The sequence below is a fragment of the Argopecten irradians genome, chromosome 12 (genome assembly GCF_041381155.1).
Source record: "Argopecten irradians isolate NY chromosome 12, Ai_NY, whole genome shotgun sequence".
In the NCBI taxonomy this organism is placed as follows: Eukaryota; Metazoa; Mollusca; class Bivalvia; order Pectinida; family Pectinidae; genus Argopecten; species Argopecten irradians.
The window spans coordinates 23390050-23413412 of NC_091145.1; the positions used below are offsets into that span (position 1 = coordinate 23390050).

The 23363-nt window shown below is 40.9% G+C and overlaps 1 protein-coding gene across 1 annotated transcript; it reads left to right on the forward strand.

The window, feature by feature from the left end:
- The first annotated feature begins 1661 nt into the window (after positions 1 to 1661).
- LOC138305000 (glutathione S-transferase Mu 5-like) lies at positions 1662 to 22829 on the forward strand. Its single transcript, XM_069245416.1, has 8 exons — positions 1662 to 1793; positions 3943 to 4139; positions 4345 to 4361; positions 4783 to 4847; positions 14180 to 14261; positions 19875 to 19975; positions 20665 to 20766; positions 21382 to 22829. The coding sequence occupies exons 1-8, from the start codon at positions 1662 to 1664 to the stop codon at positions 21574 to 21576; spliced, it is 891 nt and encodes a 296-aa protein (XP_069101517.1). The 3' UTR covers positions 21577 to 22829.
- The last annotated feature ends 534 nt before the right edge of the window (positions 22830 to 23363 follow it).

Sequence of the window (23363 nt, forward strand, 5' to 3'; positions counted from 1 at the left end):
TGTTCATATTAAATAGTTTGCACACCGGCTGAAAAATCAAGTTAAAACCTGGACAACTTCCATAATTACCTTATTTTGTGTCGATGCCTTTGGTAATCTTCTTCATGTTTAAAGCCAACATTTGGAATCAATATCTTCACTAAACTGGCCAGACCTGAAATAGAAAATCATTAATTTATGATTAGATGGCAGATTGTTTTCGTCATATATAACAACAAGACCAAAAAGCCTTATGGTACTAAATATATACAATCTGTGCAATGTCACTGTTGTGACGTATAAATGTGACAATCAGGTTTATAATCACAAATTCTCAAAGATGGAAGATTAACGTTTGATTTATAGAATCAGTGTATGTATGTACTCCACAGCACAATTACGTAACATGAACAATGTGTATCTTCCCCATATAACATCTAGCTGTTAGATTCACGGGATACTTTCTAATCCTTCAACATTTTTTTTTCATTTGGGACCAGGCATATTTTTGTCACCCCTCAATTTACAGCAACAATGTATGATCCACTTAGAACACACAGGAGTTTGACGTTTCTGGTCCAATATTAAAAAGTACTATATTTAATATTATAAAAAATACCCTTTATAGTACCTATATATGTGTTTCTTATAAAGTATATAGGGTGTATTTATTTTTCTTATATTTCTTTCCTATATATCATTGACAGAACGTCAAACACGTGTGCTTTATAAGTGAGAACGGTCTCCCTATAGGTCTGGTGTGCTCTCTATATCATATGTGGTGTAAATGTGTTCGTTTTGGGGAGTATGTGGTACCTCCGTGCTGTCTTAGACCACATTGTTTCTGGGTTTGACTTTATAACACCATCAATGTGATTCACTGATTCAGAAGGCCTAAACTTTGGTTAAAAAAAAAGATGTAAAAAGTTACTGGCAAACTAGTGTAAATAACCTACAAGTTTCTATTTGTAAGGCCACCATTCTTTCTATGCTGTCAGATTTAATTTGCTTTGGTAAACGTTGATGTACGGTGTTCGGAGACGGGGAGGGGGGATGATAGAATGGTCAGGATTAGGAGGAACAACGAGACTGACTGTGAACTGATTCTACACATAATTGTGCATATACACAAACTCACCTATCTATAAAATTTTCTTATGTCCGTTTTTCCTTCCCTTTTCCAGGAATACTGTAGCCCTTCCAAAGAGATGTTTCACATATCTTCTTGCAGGACATGGGCTTGTATAACACTTGTCCTAGGTTTTCTGTGGACAATACGGCGAACATGCTTTGGTGTATTACTAGTTTTGTCCCGTCTCCTTCACTTAATTTCTAAATAAGAAGGACTAACAGACAGACATATAATCACATGATGTCTTTGATATTAACAGTGTTCATAGGGATTTATAAATATTACAAAATCGAATTTTAGTCACAAAACAAACGAACCTGGACGTTATATATTTTTATTAAACTCCAAAAACGATTTCAAAATCAAAAAACGATTATATTTTGATATCTTAATCCTCATACAGCAAGTATATTGCGGATTTTAAAAAGTTATGATATATTTATTACGTTTAATTTTATCGCATATTGAAATAAATAATCCAAAAATCTTTGATATAAAGTTTTTTATAACAGTTCAAGCTTATATAATATTCTTAAATTATTTTAGCAAAATGACGATGCATGTGTTTTCGACGCATTGCAGTCAGTACAACATCTATGTGGCCTATGTGACGATCGCCCGTCGCTCTCCCGGCCTTGACAAGCAAACACTTTCGTCCAGAGACAATGGAGTTACTATTTCGGTTTCCGTGATATTTGTTTTCACACATATGGTCTAGGGACTCGCAAAAACGCTAGACACCACCTGCCAAATGCTCGAATGATGAAAAACGCAGGAAAACAATGTGGTCTGTTTATTTCAAATTCGACAAGCTTTACTGAGCAGACAATAAGTTGGAGCTGCCACAGAGGCATAGCAGGTGTGTTAAAATATGCCTAGTTTTTTTTCTCGTTTTATTTAGACCTTTGTGTAGGTCTAAAGATAAAGAAAAGTCATAACCATATAATATATAAATAACAATATACACATCCTAATCAACTGCCAGTGGTGTTCAATCTACTAATAGCTTGTGTACATGTACCATGTACAGTAATGTTGGCAACGTATTTTTTTTTCGTTTATTTACTGTATTGTATCGAGTACTTTTTATTTATTTATTTATTTTGTAAAATTACAATACAAAGTTAAATCAGAAGTTGTAGGCCCTATGCTATAAGTAATGATTTAAATTTTAACAATGGATTTATAGGCCTACATTGTGACAAAAATATTATTGGACTTTCACTATAGATTTTAGAAAAAAACGAATAGAAGAAAATTCAAATATAAATAGAATTAGATCTACAAATAAAACCATTTTATTTGTTTGTGTTTCAAATTTGTATAAGGAAATAAGGAGTAAATGATTTTTTCGATGATATTAAATGCATGCAGTTTGATTTAATTTATTGTCACACTCTTAAAACAATAAGTTTGAACACAGAACATATTTTAGTTGGCATATTGTGATTTTTCTGAAGTAGATACATGTTATATATGTGCATTATAATTCAAATTCAAAAACTTCTTCTTGATAACCAATGCAAGAGGCCAATGCAGATACCATAGATAAATATGCATTCTAGGATTATAATTGAAATAAGTTAATTAGGTAAAAAAAAAAAATGATTGTTTAGGGTTACATTGAAGGGAAAAAGATAGGGTTGGTGGGTAGGGAGGAATTTTTTTTTAGTGTCTTTCACTCTAAAATCATTGCCAGAACCGGAGTCTGAGATAGAAATCCCTAATTTTTAATGTTTTTTTTTTAGAATAGTGGAAAAAATTAGGGTCAGGGGTAAAACAATAGGGTTGGTTGGGTAACCCTAAACAGACATTTTTTTTTTTTTTTTTTTTTGGCCTTAAAAAGGAAATTAACAGGGCATCCAGTAAAAACCTGCTGTTATTCTTTTTAATTAAGCAAGACTTTCAAGGCCCAGCTATAGGATTTGAATTGAAGGTAAAATGCTCATATGATCATGACAATGTAATTTTTTCCTAGTAATGACACTGCCTTCATTTATTGCATCATTGTGTAACCATTATTCCAACTACCTGGTAAGAGTAAAAAAAAAATATATCTTTTTCTCTTTTTTTTATTTTTAGAAACAGTTTCTACTTTGACTGTAACCTTGCTGTACCCAAATGAGGCTGTTGATCAGTTTGGTAACAAAGGGTTTTGGACATTAATTTATAACCAGGTAAATGTGCTATTATTCAGTTATTAAAAATGGAATGATATCTGAACAGACTAGACTAGCATTCTATAAGTATTATTGCCCCTTCCAGAGGGAACTGTTATATCTTTACTTTGGTTTGGGGGTTTTTAACATCTTAATTAGCAATCATTTATGGATGCATCAGTTTAGATGTTCGGGATATATAGCTGTAGATTACCAAGAGAAAAACTACCGACCTGCAATCAGTACCAGCTGCCCATATGAGATTCAAAATCACGAACTAAAGGCTTGTAGTAATATGTCAGGACATTTAACCACTGGTCCACCACAGTTCTTACAGACTATCAATTAATTACATATAAGGATAGAGTGATAGTGTCACTCAAAGCAAAGGGTAATATTTTGATATGGGCTGTTGTTGGAATGAACGTGATTTGTTTCATCTGTATCACAAAAAGATGCGAAGGGTTAAAGTTGTTGTTTTTATTTAAAAAAGGGGGTAATGTTTGTCGTTTGCCATTATGAATTAAAGTGTTTTGAATTGAGTTTGATAAGATGTGAAAGAATGTTATCATACTGATTGATAGTGCTTTTCAATAATACTATAACTGTCATATTATACATGCATCATCTGATATGATTCCTTTTACTGATATTTTCTCATTGTTTTCACAGGGATTTGAGGTGGTGATAAGAAATAGGAAATACTTTGCGTTTTCAATGTATAAACAGGATGGTAAAAATGTGACAAGTTTCTGTGATCAAACTTTAAATGGTTGGTCACATGACACGTCTGACAGAAACTGGGCATGTTATTCTGGAAAGAAGATGGAACAACTTAAGCCTAAATACCATACAATACTTCCACCAAAGTAAGTCAAAACAAATCACAGTTTTGTTTACATAATCTAACTTTAATCATGATACCTTGGTAGGGCTGCCGCGGTTCACCGGTCTATGGTTATGAAGATGTGATTATTGGTCAAATTTTCAGTTTTAATGATTTATCTATTAATTTTATTAATTTATCAGTCTAATTAATAAAATGATTTGATGATCTATTAATCTATTTTAAAGACCTCTGATTATTAAAGGTAAGAGTTGATTATGAAAGGGGAGATAATTCATAAACGTGCAATGCACTGTCTGTATCTTTATCTTCAATAACTTAAATTCTTATTGCTTCTGTTTCATGTTTTTATAGCACGTTCAATTAAAAAAGGAAAGGAAACTTTTTAACGTCAGTTAATTATATATAAGTAACATCTACTATAGTAGGTTGTTTCATTATATGATTTTACAAAGAGATTCCAAACCCTGACAGGATTATATAGATACCTGAGGGTTATGTAGGCAATCAATGCGTGACACGTGATACAGAATGAGTGAAATGAAGGGAGTTAACTCTGTTAACATTAGAATACTGATTAGTTGAACAGTTTAACATTGTTTTTAAGAATATTTGATTTGTTTTATGTTTTATAAGACTAGACTTGTCATTTGATTTGTTTTCAGACCTACACCAGTGTAGCGGGACTAGACTGGGTCAGTCCTACTCCAGTGTAGTGGGACTAGACTGGGTCAGTCCTACCCCAGTGTAGTGGGACTAGACTTGGTCAGTCCTACCCCAGTGTAGTGGGACTAGACTGGGTCAGTCCTACCCCAGTGTATTGGGACTAGACTGGGTCAGTCCTACCCCAGTGTAGTGGGACTAGACTGGGTCAGTCCTACCCCAGTGTAGTGGGACTAGACTGGGTCAGTCCTACCCCAGTGTAGCGGGACTAGACTGGGTCAGTCCTACCCCAGTGTAGTGGGACTAGACTGGGTCAGTCCTACCCCAGTGTATTGGGACAAGACTTGGTCAGTCCTACCCCAATGTAGCGCGGGACTAGACTGTGTGATGTCCTACCCCAGTGTAGTGGGACTAGACTAGACTAGTGTCCAGTCCTACCCCAGTTGTAAGTGGGACTAAACTAGGTCAGTCCTACCCCAATGGAGCAGGACTAATCTGTGTCAGTCCTACCCCTGTTTAGTGGGACTAGACTGTGTGGAGTCCTACCCCAGTGTAGCGGGACTAGACTGGGGTCCCTATCTCAGTGTACCGGGACAAGACTAGTCAGTTCTACTCCAGTGTAGTGGGACTAAACTGTGTCAGTTCTTCTCCTGTGTAGCGGGACTAGACTGGGTCAGTCCTACCCCAATGTAAGTGGGACTAGACTTGGTCTAGTCCTACCCCAATGTAGGGGGACTAGACTGGGTCAGTCCTAACCCAATGTAGCGGGACTAGACTGGGTCAGTCCTACCTCAGTGCATTGGAACACAAGACTGGGTCAAGTCCTACCCCAGTGACAAGTGGGACTAGACTGGGTCAGTCCTACCCAGTGTAGTGTGACTAAGACTTGGTCAGTCCTACTCCAGTGAGTCGTGGGAAATGGGATAGGGGGTCAGTCATACACCAGAGTTGTGGAAGTCTTGCTAGGGTGTCTGTCAGTTCCATATCCTAAGTTGTATTCGGGACTAGGACTGGGTGCATAGCTCCTATCCTCCTGTTGTAGTGGTGCTGGAATAAGACCCTAAGGTCGGTTATACTCCAGTAGTTGTTGGGGTCCTTGGGAATAGACTGTGGTCAATCCTAACTACAAGGAGTAGGTGGGAACAAGGAATATGTTGTCAGTCCTACCCACAGAGTAAGCGGGAACATAGACTGTGTCTGTCGCTAACCCAGAGTAAGTAGGGACATAGGACTGGGTAAGTCCTTACCCAAGTTGTAAGTAGGGAAGAGGTCTGGGTCAAGTCCATACCACCATAATGTTTATATGGGAAAAGGACTTGGGGTCACGTCAATACTCCTGTGATTGCGGGCACTTGATCTCGTGGTCCACAGGCACTACTACTGTGGTTGCAAAGGGGACTGTAAGGATTGTGTCTGTCCTTTACCCTGTTGTATTTCAGGACTTGACTTTGGGTCTGGGTGTTCCCCAAATGTCAAATTGGGAGAATGGACTTTACTGTGTCTATGTCCTACACAAGTTTTGGTCGGGGACATTGCCGGTGTCAAGTACCTACCACAATGTAGCGGGGGACTAGACTGAGGTCAATCCTTACTCCAGGGTGTTAACGGGAATTCAAGTCTGTGTGTCCAGTACTTACTCCACAGACAGTAGCAGACGACAAAGGACTAGGTCAGTTCATTACACAGTGTTTGTGGGAGTACATAGGATCTGTGTCTGTCCGACCCAAATTTGTAGCTGCGACTTAGGGGAATAATGTGAGTCCTACTCCCAGTTGGTTGGGGACTAGACTGGGTCAGTCCTACAACCTGCTGTATGGCGGACAAAGACTGGGGTCAGTCCTGTTCCCACCAGTGTATCAGGGGACAGAGAACAAGGTCAGTACGTACCACCAAATGTAGCACGGACCCTAATTATATGTGTCAGTCCTTCTCCCAAGTTTAGTTGGTGACTTAGACCTGTTGTGAGTCCTACACCCAGTTCTGATAGAGGGGGACTAGACCTGGGTCCTGTCATTTACTCCAGCTTGCTAAACGGCGACAAGCACTAACGTCCAGTATTCTAACTCCCAGTTGTAGTGGGTCTAGTCATGTGGTCAGTTTCTTCTCCAGTGTAAGTTAGCGGGCGACTCAGACTGGCGTCCAGGCACTACTAACCCCAGTGATAATGTGGGTTCTAGTCCTATGGGTTTACGTACATTACCCCAATGTAGGGGAGGGACTAGACTGGAGTCTGTCCCTACACCCCATGTAGCGAGGGGGACTAGACTGGGTCCAAGTCCTTACTCAAGTGCATTGGAAAAACAAGATGGGTCAGTCCTACCCATAAGTTGTAGTGGGACTGAGACTGGGGTTCAGTTCCTACCCACTAGTGTAGTGGGACTAGTACTTGGGTCAGTACCTACCCCTAGGTGTAATCAGGACAAGAATTTATGTGAGTTCCTGTCCCCACGGGGTATATGGAGTTTTATATAAAACCAATCAAACCCCATGTGTAGTGGGTCTAGAACTGGGTCAGTTCTACACCTGTGTAGTGGGATCTAGACTGGGTCAGTCCTACCCCAGTTGTATGTGTGGGACTAGACTGGGGTTCAGTCCCTACACCAGAGTAGCTGGTACTAGACTGGGTCCTGTCCTACCCTAAACAGTATATTCAGTGATCTGTTAGGGAACACCACACACTCACCTTGGTCATCTGTCATGGGGATATCATAATAGTGTTATATAGGGCACTTATGGCTATTACTTATTATTCTGTGTCTGACCTGTAGCAAATTAGGAACTAACACTGGAAATTCTACCAACAAGTTTACCATGTACTTAACTACACTTTAGGAGTCAAGTCTACACAAGTACTTTGGGACTAGAATGGGTCTTAAACAGTCCTAGGGTCTCCATAATACCAGTGTAGTGGGGACTAGACTGGAGTCAGTCCATTAACCCCAGAGTAGGCGGGACTAGTAATTGGTCAGTTGCCTACTCCAGAGTTAGAGGGACAAAAGTACAGGTCAGTGCCTACCCCAGAGTAGTGGGACTAGGAACTGGGGTCACTGGCCCAACCCCAGAGTAGTGGGACTAGAAGCTGGGTCAGTCCTACCCCAGTGTAACGGATTGACTAGACTGGGTCAGTCCTACCCAGTGTAAGTAAAGGGACAAGGGACTAGGTCAGTTCTACTCCAGTGTAGTGGGACCAGACTGTGTCAGTCCTACTCCAGTGTAGTGGGATAAAGACTATGTGAGTCCTACCCCAGTATAGCTGTGGACTAGACTCAGGGGTCAGTCCTACCCCAGTGTAACGGGACAAGACTGGGTCAGTCCTACCCCAGAGTAGTTGGGACTAGACTGGGTCAGTCCTACCCCAAATGTAGTGGGACTAGACAGGGGTCAAACCTACACCCAGTGTAGCGGGAATAGACTGTGTGAGTCCTACCCCAGTGTAGCGGGACTAGACAGGGGTCATGTCCTACCCCAGTGTAACAGGACAAGACTAGGTCAGTCCTACCCCAATGTAGCAGGAAACTAAACTGTGTGAGGGTCCTACCCCAGAGTATAGTCGGGATACTTACGACTGTGTGAGTGCCTACCCCAGTGTAGCGGGCACTAGAATCGGCGTCAGTCATAATGCTGTGTAACGGGGACACAGACATACTTCTTGTGTTTCTACTCCAGTGAGTAGTGGGACTAGACTGTAGTCAGATTCCTTCTTCCTAGTGTTTTCAGCATGGGACCTATAGAATGGGTCAGTCCTACCCCAGTGTAAGGTTGTGGACTTAGACTTGTTGATCAGGTTCCAATAACCCAATGATAGGGGCTACTAAGAACATGGGTATGTCCTTGTACCCCAATGTAGCCGGGGTACTAGACTGAGGGGGTGTGCAGTGATTCCTACCTCAGTGCAGATTGGGAACAAATGAATGGGGTCAGTTCCATACCCTATGAAGTAATTTGCGGGACTAGAGAATATCTAGTGGCAGAGTCCGTACTCCCATAATTTGGCCAAGTTAGTGGACTTGAGTCGTGGGTCAGTCATCTAACTCCAGTGTTATGGGGGACATAAGTATGGGTTCCATCGAGAAAAATTCCGCTATAACCTCTGTGGCGTGACGGTGGAGTTTACTTAAGATATAGACTTAACGTATGAAAATGACGGGGTGCATAGGTCTATAAAATACGGGGATCGGACCGTCGCCTGTCCAATATTACTGTACCTACAATTTTTAAGTAAATAGTATGTTTATTATATCACAATCACCTGTATTAGGATATGGTTAATATGGGTAATTGACTCTAAATACTGTCAGACCAGGATAATATCTATCATTAATTTGTGGTATGATGATACAATAGGTAGATCTTGCCGTATAGAAATGATCATAGGTATCAGAAAACATGGATAAATGGGACCATCCATTTGCCTAACGTAGCCCTTTGAAATTTCCGATTGAAAAATTTATGTCTCTAGCCGCCATGTAAGTATGTGTGCAGTAGATTTGTTTTGTCGGCGTTGATTGGCTCTCGAAAATTAATTGACCAATCAACGCCGAGAGAAAACAAATGTACTACACACATATCAAACTGACGGCTAGCAGACACACATTTTTTCAATCGGAAATTTCAAAAAAGGCTGTATTGAGCAAATGGATGGTATATAGATAAACACTAACATACCGGTAAGTTTGTTTTTTACCAAACTTTAATTCCTATGAAGCTGAAATGTTGATATGCAGTGGTTTTTGAGCTACCCATTAGAGCCCTGGCATGTTTATCGGAGGACACCACAGTGTCCGACCAGTTGAAATCTGGCTGTTTTCCGATGTTTCTGGATACCTAGTGACATTTATACGGCGTGATTTATATTGTATCATATACCAAATTAAAGATAAATTATCTGGCTGTCGATTGAGAGTATTCCTATTATCATATTCTATACGGTTGGATAATAAATCATACTTTTTCTGAAATTGGGTAGTGTTATATGGCCGGACGGACGATGATTAACCCCGAGCCGAGTTATAGACCTTGTTAGGAAATTTAGGCTTCTTATATTTAGAAACGAGCGTCACTGGTGCTCCTTATACCATAGTGGATATACATGAGTAGACATATAGGGGAACACGCACTGCTTCAACTGAGTCATACTTGTCGATGGGTGATTGTACAAAGTTTGGTGTTATCACTGGCCAATACACGTGCTTCTAAGTTAAGTCTGTTCGTGACCATAGAAAAGAGATCATATAGGGACATAAAATGTGGAATCTTACAAAAGTTACCGTTACTGCTACTTGTTATTACTACGATTGAGGTCAAAGTGCGAAAGACACAAAGTGTACTATTAGGGGACTAGCAACTGTGTCAGTCTTACCAAAGTGTATGTGGGAGACTAAGACTGGGTCAGTTCCTTACGAACCAGTGTGTAGTGGGGAGATTAGACTGTAATGGTCAGATTCAGGCTACCCCAGTGAGGTAGTGTGGGACTGAAGACTGGGTCAGTCCTACTCCAGAGTAGTGGGACAAGACTGGGTCAGTCCTACCCCAGAGTAGTGGGACTAGACTGGGTCAGTCCTACCCCAGAGTAGTGGGACTAGACTGGGTCAGTCCTACCCCAGTGTAACGGGACTAGACTGGGTCAGTCCTACCCCAGTGTAAAGGGACAAGACTAGGTCAGTTCTACTCCAGTGTAGTGGGACTAGACTGTGTCAGTCCTACTCCAGTGTAGTGGGATAAAGACTATGTGAGTCCTACCCCAGTGTAGCGGGACTAGACTGGGTCAATCCTACCCCAGTGTAACGGGACAAGACTATGTGAGTCCTACCATAGTGGGACTAGACTGGATCAGTTCTACCCCAATGCAGCGGGGACTAGACTGGGTCAAACCTACACCAGTGTAGCAGGACTAGACTGTGTGAGTCCTACCCCAGTGTAGCGGGACTAGACTGGGTCAGTCCTACTCCAGTGTAACGGGACAAGACTAGTTCAGTTCTACTCCAGTGTAGTGGGACTAGACTGTGTCAGTTCTTCTCCAGTGTAGCGGGACTAGACTGGGTCAGTCCTACCCCAGTGTAGTGGGACTAGACTTGGTCAGTCCTACCCCAATGTAGCGGGACTAGACTGGGTCAGTCCTACCCCAATGTAGCGGGACTAGACTTGGTCAGTCCTATCCCAGTGTAACGGGACAAGACTATGTGAGTCCTACCCCAGGGTATTGGAGATATATAAACAATCCAACCCCAGAGTAGTGGGTCTAGACTGGGTCAGTGCTACACCTGTGTAGTGGGACTAGACTGGGTCAGTCCTACCCCAGTGTAGTGGGACTAGACTGGGTCAGTCCTACACCAGTGTAGCGGGACTAGACTGGGTCTCTCCTACCCATGAGTAGTGGGACTAGACTGGGTCAGTCCTACACCAGTGTAGCGGGACTAGACTGGGTCTGTCCTACCCATGAGTAGTGGGACTAGACTGGGTCAGTCCTATTCCAGTGTAGTGGGACTAAACTGGGTCAGTCCTACTCCAGTGTAGTGGGACTAGCCTGGGTCAGTCCTACACCAGTATAGCGGGACAAAACTGGGTCAGTCCAACCCCAGTGTAGTGGGGACTAGACTGGGTCAGTCCTACCCCAGAGTAGTAGGACTAGACTGGGTCAGTCCTACACCAGTGTAGCTGGACTAAACTGTGTCAGTCCTACCCCAGAGTAGTGGGACTAGACTGGGTCAGTCCAACCCCAGTGTAGTGGGACTAGACTGGGTCAGTCCTACCCCAGAGTAGTAGGACTAGAATGGGTCAGTCCTACACCAGTGTAGCGGGACTAAACTGTGTCAGTCCTACCCCAGAGTAGTGGGACTAGACTGGGTCAGTCCTACCCCAGTGTAGCAGGACTAGACTGGGTCAGTCCTACCCTAATGTAGCAGGATTAGACTGGGTCAGTCCTACACCAGTGTAGCGGGACTAGACTGTGTCAGTCCTACCCCAGTGTAGCGGGACTAGACTAGGTCAGTCCTACACCAGTGTAGCGGGGCAAGACTGGGTCAGTCCAACCCCAGTGTAGGTGGACTAGACTGGGTCAGTCCTACACCAGTGTAGCGGAACAAAACTGTGTCAGTCCTACCCCAGAGTAGTGGGACTAGACTGGATCAGTCCTACCCCAGTGTAGCAGGACTAGACTGGGTCAGGCCTACCCCAATGTAGCAAGACTAGACTGGGTCAGTCCTACAGCAGTGTTGCGGGACTACACTGGGTCAGGCCTACCCCAGTGTAGCGGGACAAGACAATGTGAGTCCTTCCCCAGGGTATTGGAGCTAAACAATCCAACCCCAGATTTAAATGGAGCTGGAAGGGGTGTCAGAGTCCTATATCTTTTATATTAAAGTACAATGTAGGATTATTTTCTACTTCAAAATAAAAGCATTGCCACATTTGTTAATGTTTATTATAACCATTTGCTTTCTATACTCAGTGTTCTGTTCCATAAGCCAAATATTCCTCTTTATGATTAACAACATGGTGAAATTGATGCATATCATCAAATTACTTTATCCTACACGGAAAAATGTCTATATATAGTCACTGGCAGTATCTAGTTGCTGAGTATAGTTTGGCATTAACACTTGTATTAAGTGATTTGAAACCAAACTCTCCCCAATGGTGTATATTGTTTACCCTCTAAGGGAAAGTAGTGAGACAGTTATCTGTCAGGGTGTGATCAATAGTGTTTATAATCCATAATGTTTTTGTCACTACGTATCTGGAGTTTGTATGGGGAACTGTTGTGTAGAGAGAGACAGTAGCTTGAGGTAATAACAGATTATGTAGGGATTTGACATATGCATCAGTAATTTATTCAAACTGTGGTAGGTGAATATATTAACTATAAGGCATGTATCAAGTATGAAGTTGAACCTCATTAACTCGACATTCACCCCTGAAGACACATCTAGATTCTTCCAAATCAAGGACTTGAACAGTCCATTGTAAAATTTCAGGGGTGAATGAGTTACATGTAACTCAAACTTTTTAAACTCTATTTAGCACACAAGCAAGAAGTGCTCTACACTCTCCCTCTTAGTTGTAATTAGTTAACTTGATATTTATGAAACAATTTAACTATGGGACAAAGAAGTAATTCCAACCATGTGGACAAAAAAATTGTCGAATGTTGGAGACGATCTGCCCCTTTATCAAGATACACAAAATGAACACAATAACATATGATACATATACAGTAATACGGGACAATGAAAGTAGAATGAAAGTAGACAAATAAATAGCAGCAAAATGGAGCGCAATTAACCCTTTGGCAAGTGACAGCCGAAGACCGGATCTACCAAAATGTAGCCATGATGTTCAGCATGTTGGTTTCACCGCTCATATTGTAGCGTTCTGCCGAATATTTTTATTCAATTTTTTTAATACTTGAATGTTAATGTTCATGAACTTGTTGTAAAATGGAAATAACAATATTGAGTAGTCATGAAAGATGTTTGGTTCTAATACAGTCATTTGCCAAACAATGTTGAACCTTCCAAAACATACAGACTTTCACACACACAGCAGGGGAGGTTGTCCTCAAATTAGCTTAATTAGTTGTTGATGAAATCAATCAACCATGTACCTAATCAACATGTTATACTGTCATAGCAACAAATAGTAACAAACATCTAACGGATTACCTTCCCAGCTTATTTGTACAGAGTAGATGCTTTGTAAATCCTTGGGAAAGATATTTAAGTTTTTAGTTAACCCATTTGATCAAGTGTACCAGAAATCAGTATCATTATTTATTACCTTTTGGTAACATTATATTATGTTTTATCTGCTAGGATCCATGAAATTGCTTTTCTGCGTGGGAATGCATTGGAACCAGTGTGAAAAGGATCATGTTGGGCCTAGATTTCCACTATGGTAATGTATTAATTCTCCAGAATGCTTTCTAGGTCTTTAATTTGCTTTTACATCCCTATTTAAACAGCCAGTTTATTAACCATTGATTGATTGCATGTCACTATGAAATTTATGGACCTTTCGTGCACCTGGAGTATTACATGGTCATGATGATGACCTCTAGCTCTCAACTCTATGAGTTTTTCTGAACAATATTTTCTAATAAACCAATATATATATACAGGTATCTCAGCAAAAATGTACTGAACTTATATGATATAGTACATGTTTACATAGATACCTAGAGTAAACTTTGCTACGAACCTAGGGTTCCTGGTATTCAATATGGTCCATCTCAACCTAATTTTGATATGCTTCAATGGCTTATTTATCTAATAAATTAACTTTAATATAGTATTTATCTAATAAATTAACTTTAATATAGTTAATAAACTTAATTGATTTCTACTGGATATGTATTGTAACACCAAGGAAATTGAAATTAATTTTATCTGAATTATTTTCCAGTTGCCATATTATATGGATGACGATGTGAAGATGACCCAGAGTAATACTATTGTTAGGTATATCGCTGGCAAATACGATCTCCGTAAGTATCAACATTCACTATATGTACCTGGTATATATTAAGAGCTAATAGATTCACCTTCATTAGTATCAGTATTGACTGTCAGAGGTGCCATGGTGGCCCAGTGGTTAAGGTGTTCCAATATATTTCAACTAATCCTCGCTCTTTGGGGCTTGTGGTGGCCGTGTGGTTAAAGTTTAATTACTAACCCTCAACCTTTGGGGGCCATGGTGGCTGAGTGGTTAAGGCTTAATTACTAACTCTCAACCTTTGGGGGCCTTGATGGCTAAATGGTTAAGGTTTAATAACTAATTCTCAACCTTTGGGAGCCATGATGGCTAAGTGGTTAAGGCTTAATTACTAACTCTCAACCTTTGGGGGCTATGGTTGCTGAGTGGTTAAGGCTTAATTACTAACCCTCAACCTTTGGGGGCCATGGTGGCTGAGTGGTTAAGGCTTAATTACTAACTCTCAACCTTTGGGGGCCATGATGGCTAAGTGGTTAAGGTTTAATTACTAACTCTCAACCTTTGGAGGCTATGATGGCTAAGTGGTTAAGGTTTAATTACTAACTCTCAACCTTTTGGGGCCATGATGGCTAAGTGGTTAAGGCTAAATTACTTACTCTCAACCTTTGGGGGCCATGATGGCTAAGTGGTTAAGGTTTAATTACTAACTCTCAACCTTTGGGGGCCATGATGGCTGAGTGGTTAAGGCTTAATTACTAACTCTCAACCTTTGGGGGCCATGATGGCTAAGTGGTTAAGGTTTAATTACTAACTCTCAACCTTTGGGGGCCATGATGGCTAAGTGGTTAAGGTTTAATTACCAACTCTCAACCTTTGGGGGCCATGATGGCTGAGATGATTAAAGTTTAATTACTAACCCTCAACCTTTGGGGGCCATGGTGGCTGAGTGGTTAAGGTTTAATTACTAACCCTCAACCTTTGGGGGCCATGATGGCTAAGTGGTTAAGGTTTAATTACTAACCCTCAACCTTTGGGGGCCATGATGGCTAAGTGGTTAAGGTTTAATTATCTAACTCTCAACCTTTGGGGGCCATGATGGCTAAGTGGTTAAGGTTTAATTACTAACTCTGAACCTTTGGGGACCATGGTGGCTAAGGTTAAGGCTTAATTACTAACTCTCAACCTTTGGGGGCCATGGTGGCTAAGTGGTTAAGGTTTAATTACTAACCCTCAACCTTTGGGGGCCATGATGGCTAAGTGGTTAAGGTTTAATTACTAACCCTCAACCTTTGGGGGCCATGATGGCTAAGTGGTTAAAGTTTGATTACTAACCCTCAACCTTTGGGGGCCATGATGGCTAAGGTTAAGGCTTAATTACTAACCCTCAACCTTTGGGGGCCATGATGGCTGAGTGGTTAAGGTTAAAATTACTAACCCTCAACCTTTGGGGGCCATGGTGGCTGAGTGGTTAAGGTTTCATTACTAACCCTCAACCTTTTGGGGGCCATGAAGGCTGAGTGCACTTGGTTAAGGTTAAAATTACAAACTCTCAACCTTTAGGGGTTGTGGTGGCCGAGTGGTTAAAGTTTAAATACTAACCCTCAACCTTTGAGGGCCATGATGGCTAAGTGGTTAAGGTTAAAAATACTAACCCTCAACCATTGAGGGCCATGATGGCTGAGTGGTTAAGGTTAAAATTACTAACCCTCAACCATTGAGGGCCATGATGGCTAAGTGGTTAAGGTTAAAATTACTAACCCTCAACCATTGTGGGCCATGATGGCAAAGTGGTTAAGGTTAAAATTACTAACCCTCAACTTTTGGGGGCCACGATGGCTAAGTGGTTAAAGTTTGATTACTAACTCTCAACCTTTGGGGGCCATGGTGGTTAAGGTTAAGGCTTAATTACTAACCCTCAACCTTTGGGGGCCATGATGGCTGAGTGGTTAAGGTTAAAATTACTAACCCTCAACCTTTGGGGGTTGTGGTGGCCAAGTGGTTAAGGTTTCCTGACAAATTAATGCTTCAAACTTATGGAGAGCCCAAGGTGGCAAACTTGTTAGCTCACCTGGTCCAAAGGACCGAGGTGAGCTTATGGGATACCGCAGCGTCCGGCGTCCGGCGTCCGTCGTCCGTCGTCCGTCAACAATCGACTTCTTCTCCATAACCGCTGGTCGGATTTCAACAAAATTTGACTGGTAGCATCCTTATGGGCTACTAACTGAAAATTGTACAAATGATGGGGCTGACCCCCCGGGGGCCTGAGGGGCGGGGTCAAATGGGGTCAATTTGGCTATTTCCATATAAACGACTTCTTCTCTGAAACCAAGCATGGGATAGCACCCATAATGCAATGGTAGCATCCTTATAGGGTGGGGATTCAAAATTGTGCAAACGATGGGGCTGACCCCCCGGGGGCCTGAGGGGCGGGGTCAAATGGGGTCAATTTGGCTATTTCCATATAAACGACTTCTTCTCTGAAACTAAGCATGAGATAGCACTCATAATGCAATTGTAGTATCGTTATAGGGTGGGGATTCAAAATTGTACAAATGATGGGGCTGACCCCCTGGGGGCCTGAGGGGCGGGGTCAAAAGGGGTCAATTTGGCTATTTCCATATAAACGACTTCTTCTCTGAAACCAAGCATGGTATAGCACCCATAATGCAATGGTAGCATCCTTATAGGGTGGGGATTCCAAATTGTGCAAATGATGGGGCTGACCCCCCGGGGGCCCTGAGGGGCGGGGTCAAAAGGGGTCAATTTGGCTATTTCCATATAAACGACTTCTTCTCTGAAACTAAGCATGGTATAGCACCCATAATGCAATGGTAGCATCCTTATAGGGTGGGGATTCAAAATTGTGCAAATGATAGGGCTGACCCCCTGGGGGCCTGAGGAGCGGGGTCAAAAGGGGTCATTTTGGCTATTTCCATATAAATGACTTCTTCTCTGCAACTAAGCATGGTATAGCACCCATAATGCAATGGTAGCATCCTTGTAGGCTGGGGATTCCAAATTGAGCAAATGATAGGGCTGACCCCCGGGGGCCTGAGGGGCGGGGTCAAAAGTGGTCAATTTCCATATAAATGACTTTTTCTCTGCAACTTAACATGGGATTGCGCTCATAATGCAATGGTTACATCCTTATAGGGTTTGGATTCAAAATTTTGCAAATGATGGGGCTGAACCCCTGGGGGCCTGAAGGGGTCAATTTGGTTATTTCCATATAAACGACTTCTTCTCTGCAACTAAAAATGGAAGAGCACTTATAATGCAATGGTAGCATCCTAATAGGGTTGGGATTTGAAATTGTACAAATGATAGGGCTGACCACCGGGGCCTTAAACGGCAATAGATGCGAGGTCAAAAAGGTCAATTAGGCTACTATTTTCATATAAATTACTTTGTCTCTGAACCTATGTATTGGATAGCATATTTGTATGGTATCAATAGCATCATTGTATGGTTGTGATTCAAAATTAAACTTTGGGAGTCAATTTTGCTTATTTTTCTAATTGTCAGAGTATTGTGATAATTACTAACAAAAAACCAGGTGAGCGATACAGGCCCTCTGGGCCTCTTGTTAAAGGTATCCTGACATATTACCATTAACTGTCAATCTCCAGGAGGAGGATGGGGGCGACGGTGGCAGACTTGTTAAGGTATCCTGACATAAGCTGTCAATCCCCAGGAGGAGGATGGGGGCGACGGTGGCAGACTTGTAAAGGTATCCTGACATAAGCTGTCAATCCCCAGGAGGAGGATGGGGGCGACATAGGCAGACTTGTAAAGGTATCCCGACATAAGCTGTCAATCCCCAGGAGGAGGATGGGGGCGACGGTGGCAGACTTATTAAGGTATCCTGACATATTACCATTAGCCCTTAATCTCCAGGAGGAGGATGAGGGCGATGGTGGCAGACTTGTTCAGGTATCCTGACATATTACCATTAGCTGTCAAACTCCGAGGCGACGGTGGCAGAGTTGTTAAAGTATCCTGACATATTACCATTAGCCCTCAATCTCCAGGAGGAGGATGGGGGCGATGGTGGCAGACTTGTTAAGGTATCCTGACATATTACCATTAGCCCTCAATCTCCAGGAGGAGGATGGGGGCGACGGTGGCAGACTTGTTAAGGTATCCTGACATATTACCATTAGCCCTCAATCTCCAGGAGGAGGATGGGGGCGACGGTGGCAGACTTGTTAAGGTATCCTGACATATTACCATTAGCTGTCAATCTCCAGGAGGAGGATGGGGGCGACGGTGGCAGACTTGTTAAGGTATCCTGACATATTACCATTAGCCCTCAATCTCCAGGAGGAGGATGGGGGCGACGGTGGCAGACTTGTTAAGGTATCCTGACATATTACCATTAGCTGTCAATCTCCAGGAGGAGGATGGGGGCGACGGTGGCAGACTTGTAAAGGTATCCTGACATATTACCATTAACTGTCAATCTCCAGGAGGAGGATGGGGGCGACGGTGGCAGACTTGTAAAGGTATCCTGACATATTACCATTAGCCCTCACTCTAGGAGGAGGATGGGGGCAACGGTGGCAGACTTGTTCAGGGTATCCTGACATATTACCATTAGCCCTCAATCTCCAGGAGGAGGATGGGGGCGACAGTGGCAGACTTGTAAAGGTATCCTGACATATTACCATTAACTGTCAATCTCCAGGAGGAGGATGGGGGCGACGGTGGCAGACTTGTTAAGGTATCCTGACATATTACCATTAGCCCTCAATCTCCAGGAGGAGGATGGGGGCGACGGTGGCAGACTTGTTAAGGTATCCTGACATATTACCATTAGCCCTCAATCTCCAGGAGGAGGATGGGGGCGACGGTGGCAGACTTGTTAAGGTATCCTGACATATTACCATTAGCCCTCAATCTCCAGGAGGAGGATGGGGGCGACTGTGGCAGACTTGTTAAGGTGTCCTGACATATTACCATTAGCCCTCAATCTCCAGGAGGAGGATGGGGGCAATGGTGGCAGACTTGTTAAGGTATCCTGAAATATTACCATTAGCCCTCAATCTCCAGGAGGAGGATGGGGGCAATGGTGGCAGACTTGTTAAGGTATCCTGACATATTACCATTAGCCCTCAATCTCCAGGAGGAGGATGGGGGCGACGGTGGCAGACTTGTTAAGGTATCCTGACATATTACCATTAGCCCTCAATCTCCAGGAGGAGGATAGGGGGGCGACGGTGGCAGACTTGTTAAGGTATCCTGACATATTACCATTAGCTGTCAATCTCCAGGAGGAGGATGGGGGCGACGGTGGCAGACTTGTTCAGGTATCCTTACATATTACCATTAGCCCTCAATCTCCAGGAGGAGGATGGGGGCGACGGTGGCAGACTTGTTCAGGTATCCTGAAATATTACCATTAGCCCTCAATCTATAGGAGGAGGATGGGGGCGACGGTGGCAGACTTGTTAAGGTATCCTGACATATTACCATTAGCCCTCAATCTCCAGGAGGAGGATGGGGGCGACGGTGGCAGACTTGTTCAGGTATCCTGAAATATTACCATTAGCCCTCAATCTATAGGAGGAGGATGGGGGTGACGGTAGCAGACTTGTGAAGATATCCTTACATTTTTGTTCTTCATCATTAGAATTTTAAAATATGTCATGAATTATTTTTTTAGTGGGAAAGACTAAAGAAGAAAAGGTAAAATGTGACTTGATGTTGGAAAATGCTATGGACTTCAGAAATGGAACTGTTCGCCTTTGTTATAATCCAGACTATGTAAGTTAATACTATCATAGATAATAGAATTCACAGTTCTCCTCATTTAGATAAGTAATTAGTAATACATATTAGCAGTAATCATATTTCAGTGCTTCTCGCATCAAAAACATTACACTACAATATGATTGTGCTTATTGAATTTTCTGTAAAATTGAATATGTAACCCTGGTGAATACTCTGAATATATTTGGCTGAGCATTAAGAAAAGTGAAACCAGAGATTCCAAATTTAATACCTAACGATGGCAATGATTAAAATGAAAAAATCTGTGCTCTGTCACATTAATTTTATTATGCTATGTACTGATATTATTACACTACCAGGTCTTATCACTCCCAGGAAATTTTAGATACCAGATTAGATGATTAAATGCTGATTTTCATAACACAGGTTGTCTTATACTTCATGGTGTCGCCCTAATTACCACACAGTCGTTAACTATATCATTATGCTACAAGTCAATACCGTGAAATAACCCTTCATTTTTTATACAGATTGACACGAGAATCTTGTATTTATTTGATGTTGTAAATGTAACTCCATTTTAGGCCAGAAATACAAATGTTCATTCATATATAATTGTTATTGATAAACTCTGAATTTTGTTTTAGGGACATCGTAAGCTTTTAATGTACATGTTGATCCATATAAACTACCTCTTTGTTAAAACTATCCTTGTTTTCCAGGATAACCTGAAAGATGCCTACTTTGAGAGACTTATGAAAGTTGTCTTTCCGGGTTTTGAGAAATTTCTGGGTGACAAATCCTGGTTTGCTCATGGAGAAGAGGTATACTAGCTAGATTAAGAGTAGTTTACATATAACAAATGTGTTTATTGGCATTTACTGAGAAATCTTTAATAAATTTGACCTTTTGATATATATATGAATAATTTAAGAAAGTGCAGATTGATACTTTCATCTCTTCAGCTTTATCTCTTTCTGTCGGTAATACCTATAAAATGCTTGTACATGTATATGAAATATATATCAATATGTGCTGTGAATATTGAAGTGAGGAAACTCCCATGTGATAGCTTAGAAAATTGATGTAGATCTTTGACATATTTACTGCAGTATTATATACATGTATGAACCATTATACATTTCATATGTATTGTATTTAGACTGTCAGACATGCAGATATATTTTTATGGTACAGTTAAACCTCTGTATCAAGACAACCTGCTTAATAAGACTACTTTCTGATGGCCCAATGCAAATGGCTTTTATACATTGTACCATTGGACCCATGTGTAAAGACCAGCTGACTATAAAGATGACTTTCCTTGTTCTTTGGGAAATATTTATAGACAGATTTGATTTGAGTGTATACAGTAATATCAATGAATGCCATGAAAAGTATAAAAATAACATAATTCATATAAGTTATTTTACCTTCAGGTAACGGCATGTGATTTCCCAATGTACGAACTTCTGGACCAGCATCTCCTTATGAAGCCTGGCTGTCTCGATGAGTTTCCCAAATTGACGGCTTTCCATAAACGATTCGCAGAGCTACCAAAGATCAAGGCTTATTTAGAGAACCCCAGTTATAAACCTATGCCAGTCAATAACAAGGTGGCTAAGTTTAGGTAGACAGACTGAACCAACAGCTCAGAAATATTACAGTCTCTTACAATTCATATATATTTCTCCTTTTGTGGAACTGTATTTTTGTTTCATTTTCTTGCAGACATGTGGTGATATGTTTGCCATATCATTAATATGGGTATAATCAAAAGTCAATGTTATGCTTATTGTACACGTCAACCATTCCTTATATATATATATATATACACTGTACCGTATTTATCAGGCAATAAATGCATTCTCTATATCAGCACTATGAATTTAACAACGAATTTTTTCTAGTCCTGTAATTATGCACGTCATACGTATGATCTACATGTATATCAGGGATAAATGACTCTTTAGTGTTATTTTTTGAAAAATACGGTACTTAACTTGTTATATATTACTGTATAACTGCACGGTAAACCGGCCAATTTTCGCTATGACTAATATTCGTGTTTTTATACTGCACAACTTTTTTTCTAATTTCGCGATCGAGGCGTATAATGTTCTACATTACCTTTGTTTGAAAACTGTGGCAATATATTTTCTCAATTTATTATTGTCCACAAAATACACGAAATTTAATAGCTCACGAAAATATGTTGGTTTACGCGAACTGTTTGTTGGCAGAGCTTAAACTATTTAACAAGGTGCTAACTTGTCTTGTTCATTACCGCAGAGGTTTGTACATTTTACTTGTGCTTGGGTTGCAGGGAAATATTCAGTTTGTAGTTTTTATATTATTTTGATTAGACAATGTTTGATTTTAGTCTTTACATAGAGTGATGTCACAAAGTAAATTTATTTGTTAGTAATATCTTGACAGTGGTTGTAAGAGGAACTTTATTGTACATGTATTCAGATCCTTGGTTGTAAAATTATTGTATTTAGTATTTGGATCAGCAGTTGTTATTGTTTTACGAGATACATTATACATGTATTTGATTTAAATTCCTGTGCTCATATAAAATGAAATGTTCCAATCTCGACCAAGTGTGCACATTACAGGTTAACAACAACGATTTGCCTGTATTAATACATATTAATTTTACCAGACATGTATTTCAATGACCAAATAAATTTGTTTCAGAAGCCTATTTGGCAACTAGATGTTTTCAAAATACTGCTTACAACTGCACATGAGTTATGGTTTCACAGAATGTTTTCGGTTTTTTTCAGTTTTCTTTAGTTTTGATGATGAACTATTTTTTGGATTCATAAAAGCTTAACACTGTCTGTTACCAGAATTTAATAAAGTTGTTATGAAAAGAAAACATCCTTGTTTTTTTCATGAAATACCCTAGTGTGTGTAATGAAATTTAAATGGTATGAGAGCAGAGGAATGTTCAGGATGTTAAGTGCTAACTAGTGACATTGGGTGCTCTCCCTTTATATCGTGAATAATATAAGCAAAAATTGACCAAAGAAAGTCAAAAGTTAATGTCACCTTTGTCATCTTATTAACTTGAAGTCAAAAGGTTAGAAGTTTTTTTACTTTGTTCCGTCTCTAAAAATCGGTGTCTCATTAAGCATTGAACATCTTTCTGTCGACTAATGCTTCATGTTGAATTTGCCTCTTCAGTTGGCATTTATATTGGCTGTGAATGCCAATTAAATGTCGTTCAATGCTTATATTGACATTTTATAACAAGTTTACAATGAAATCCAGAGATTTTGCATCTATAATGAATAAAAAGTTTCATTATCATTAAAAGACGGAATAGCCATTCGAGCAGTAATCTTCCGTGATCACTGGCACATTTCTGACATCACTAGGATATATATGACGTCATAAAAAGTGGTTGCCA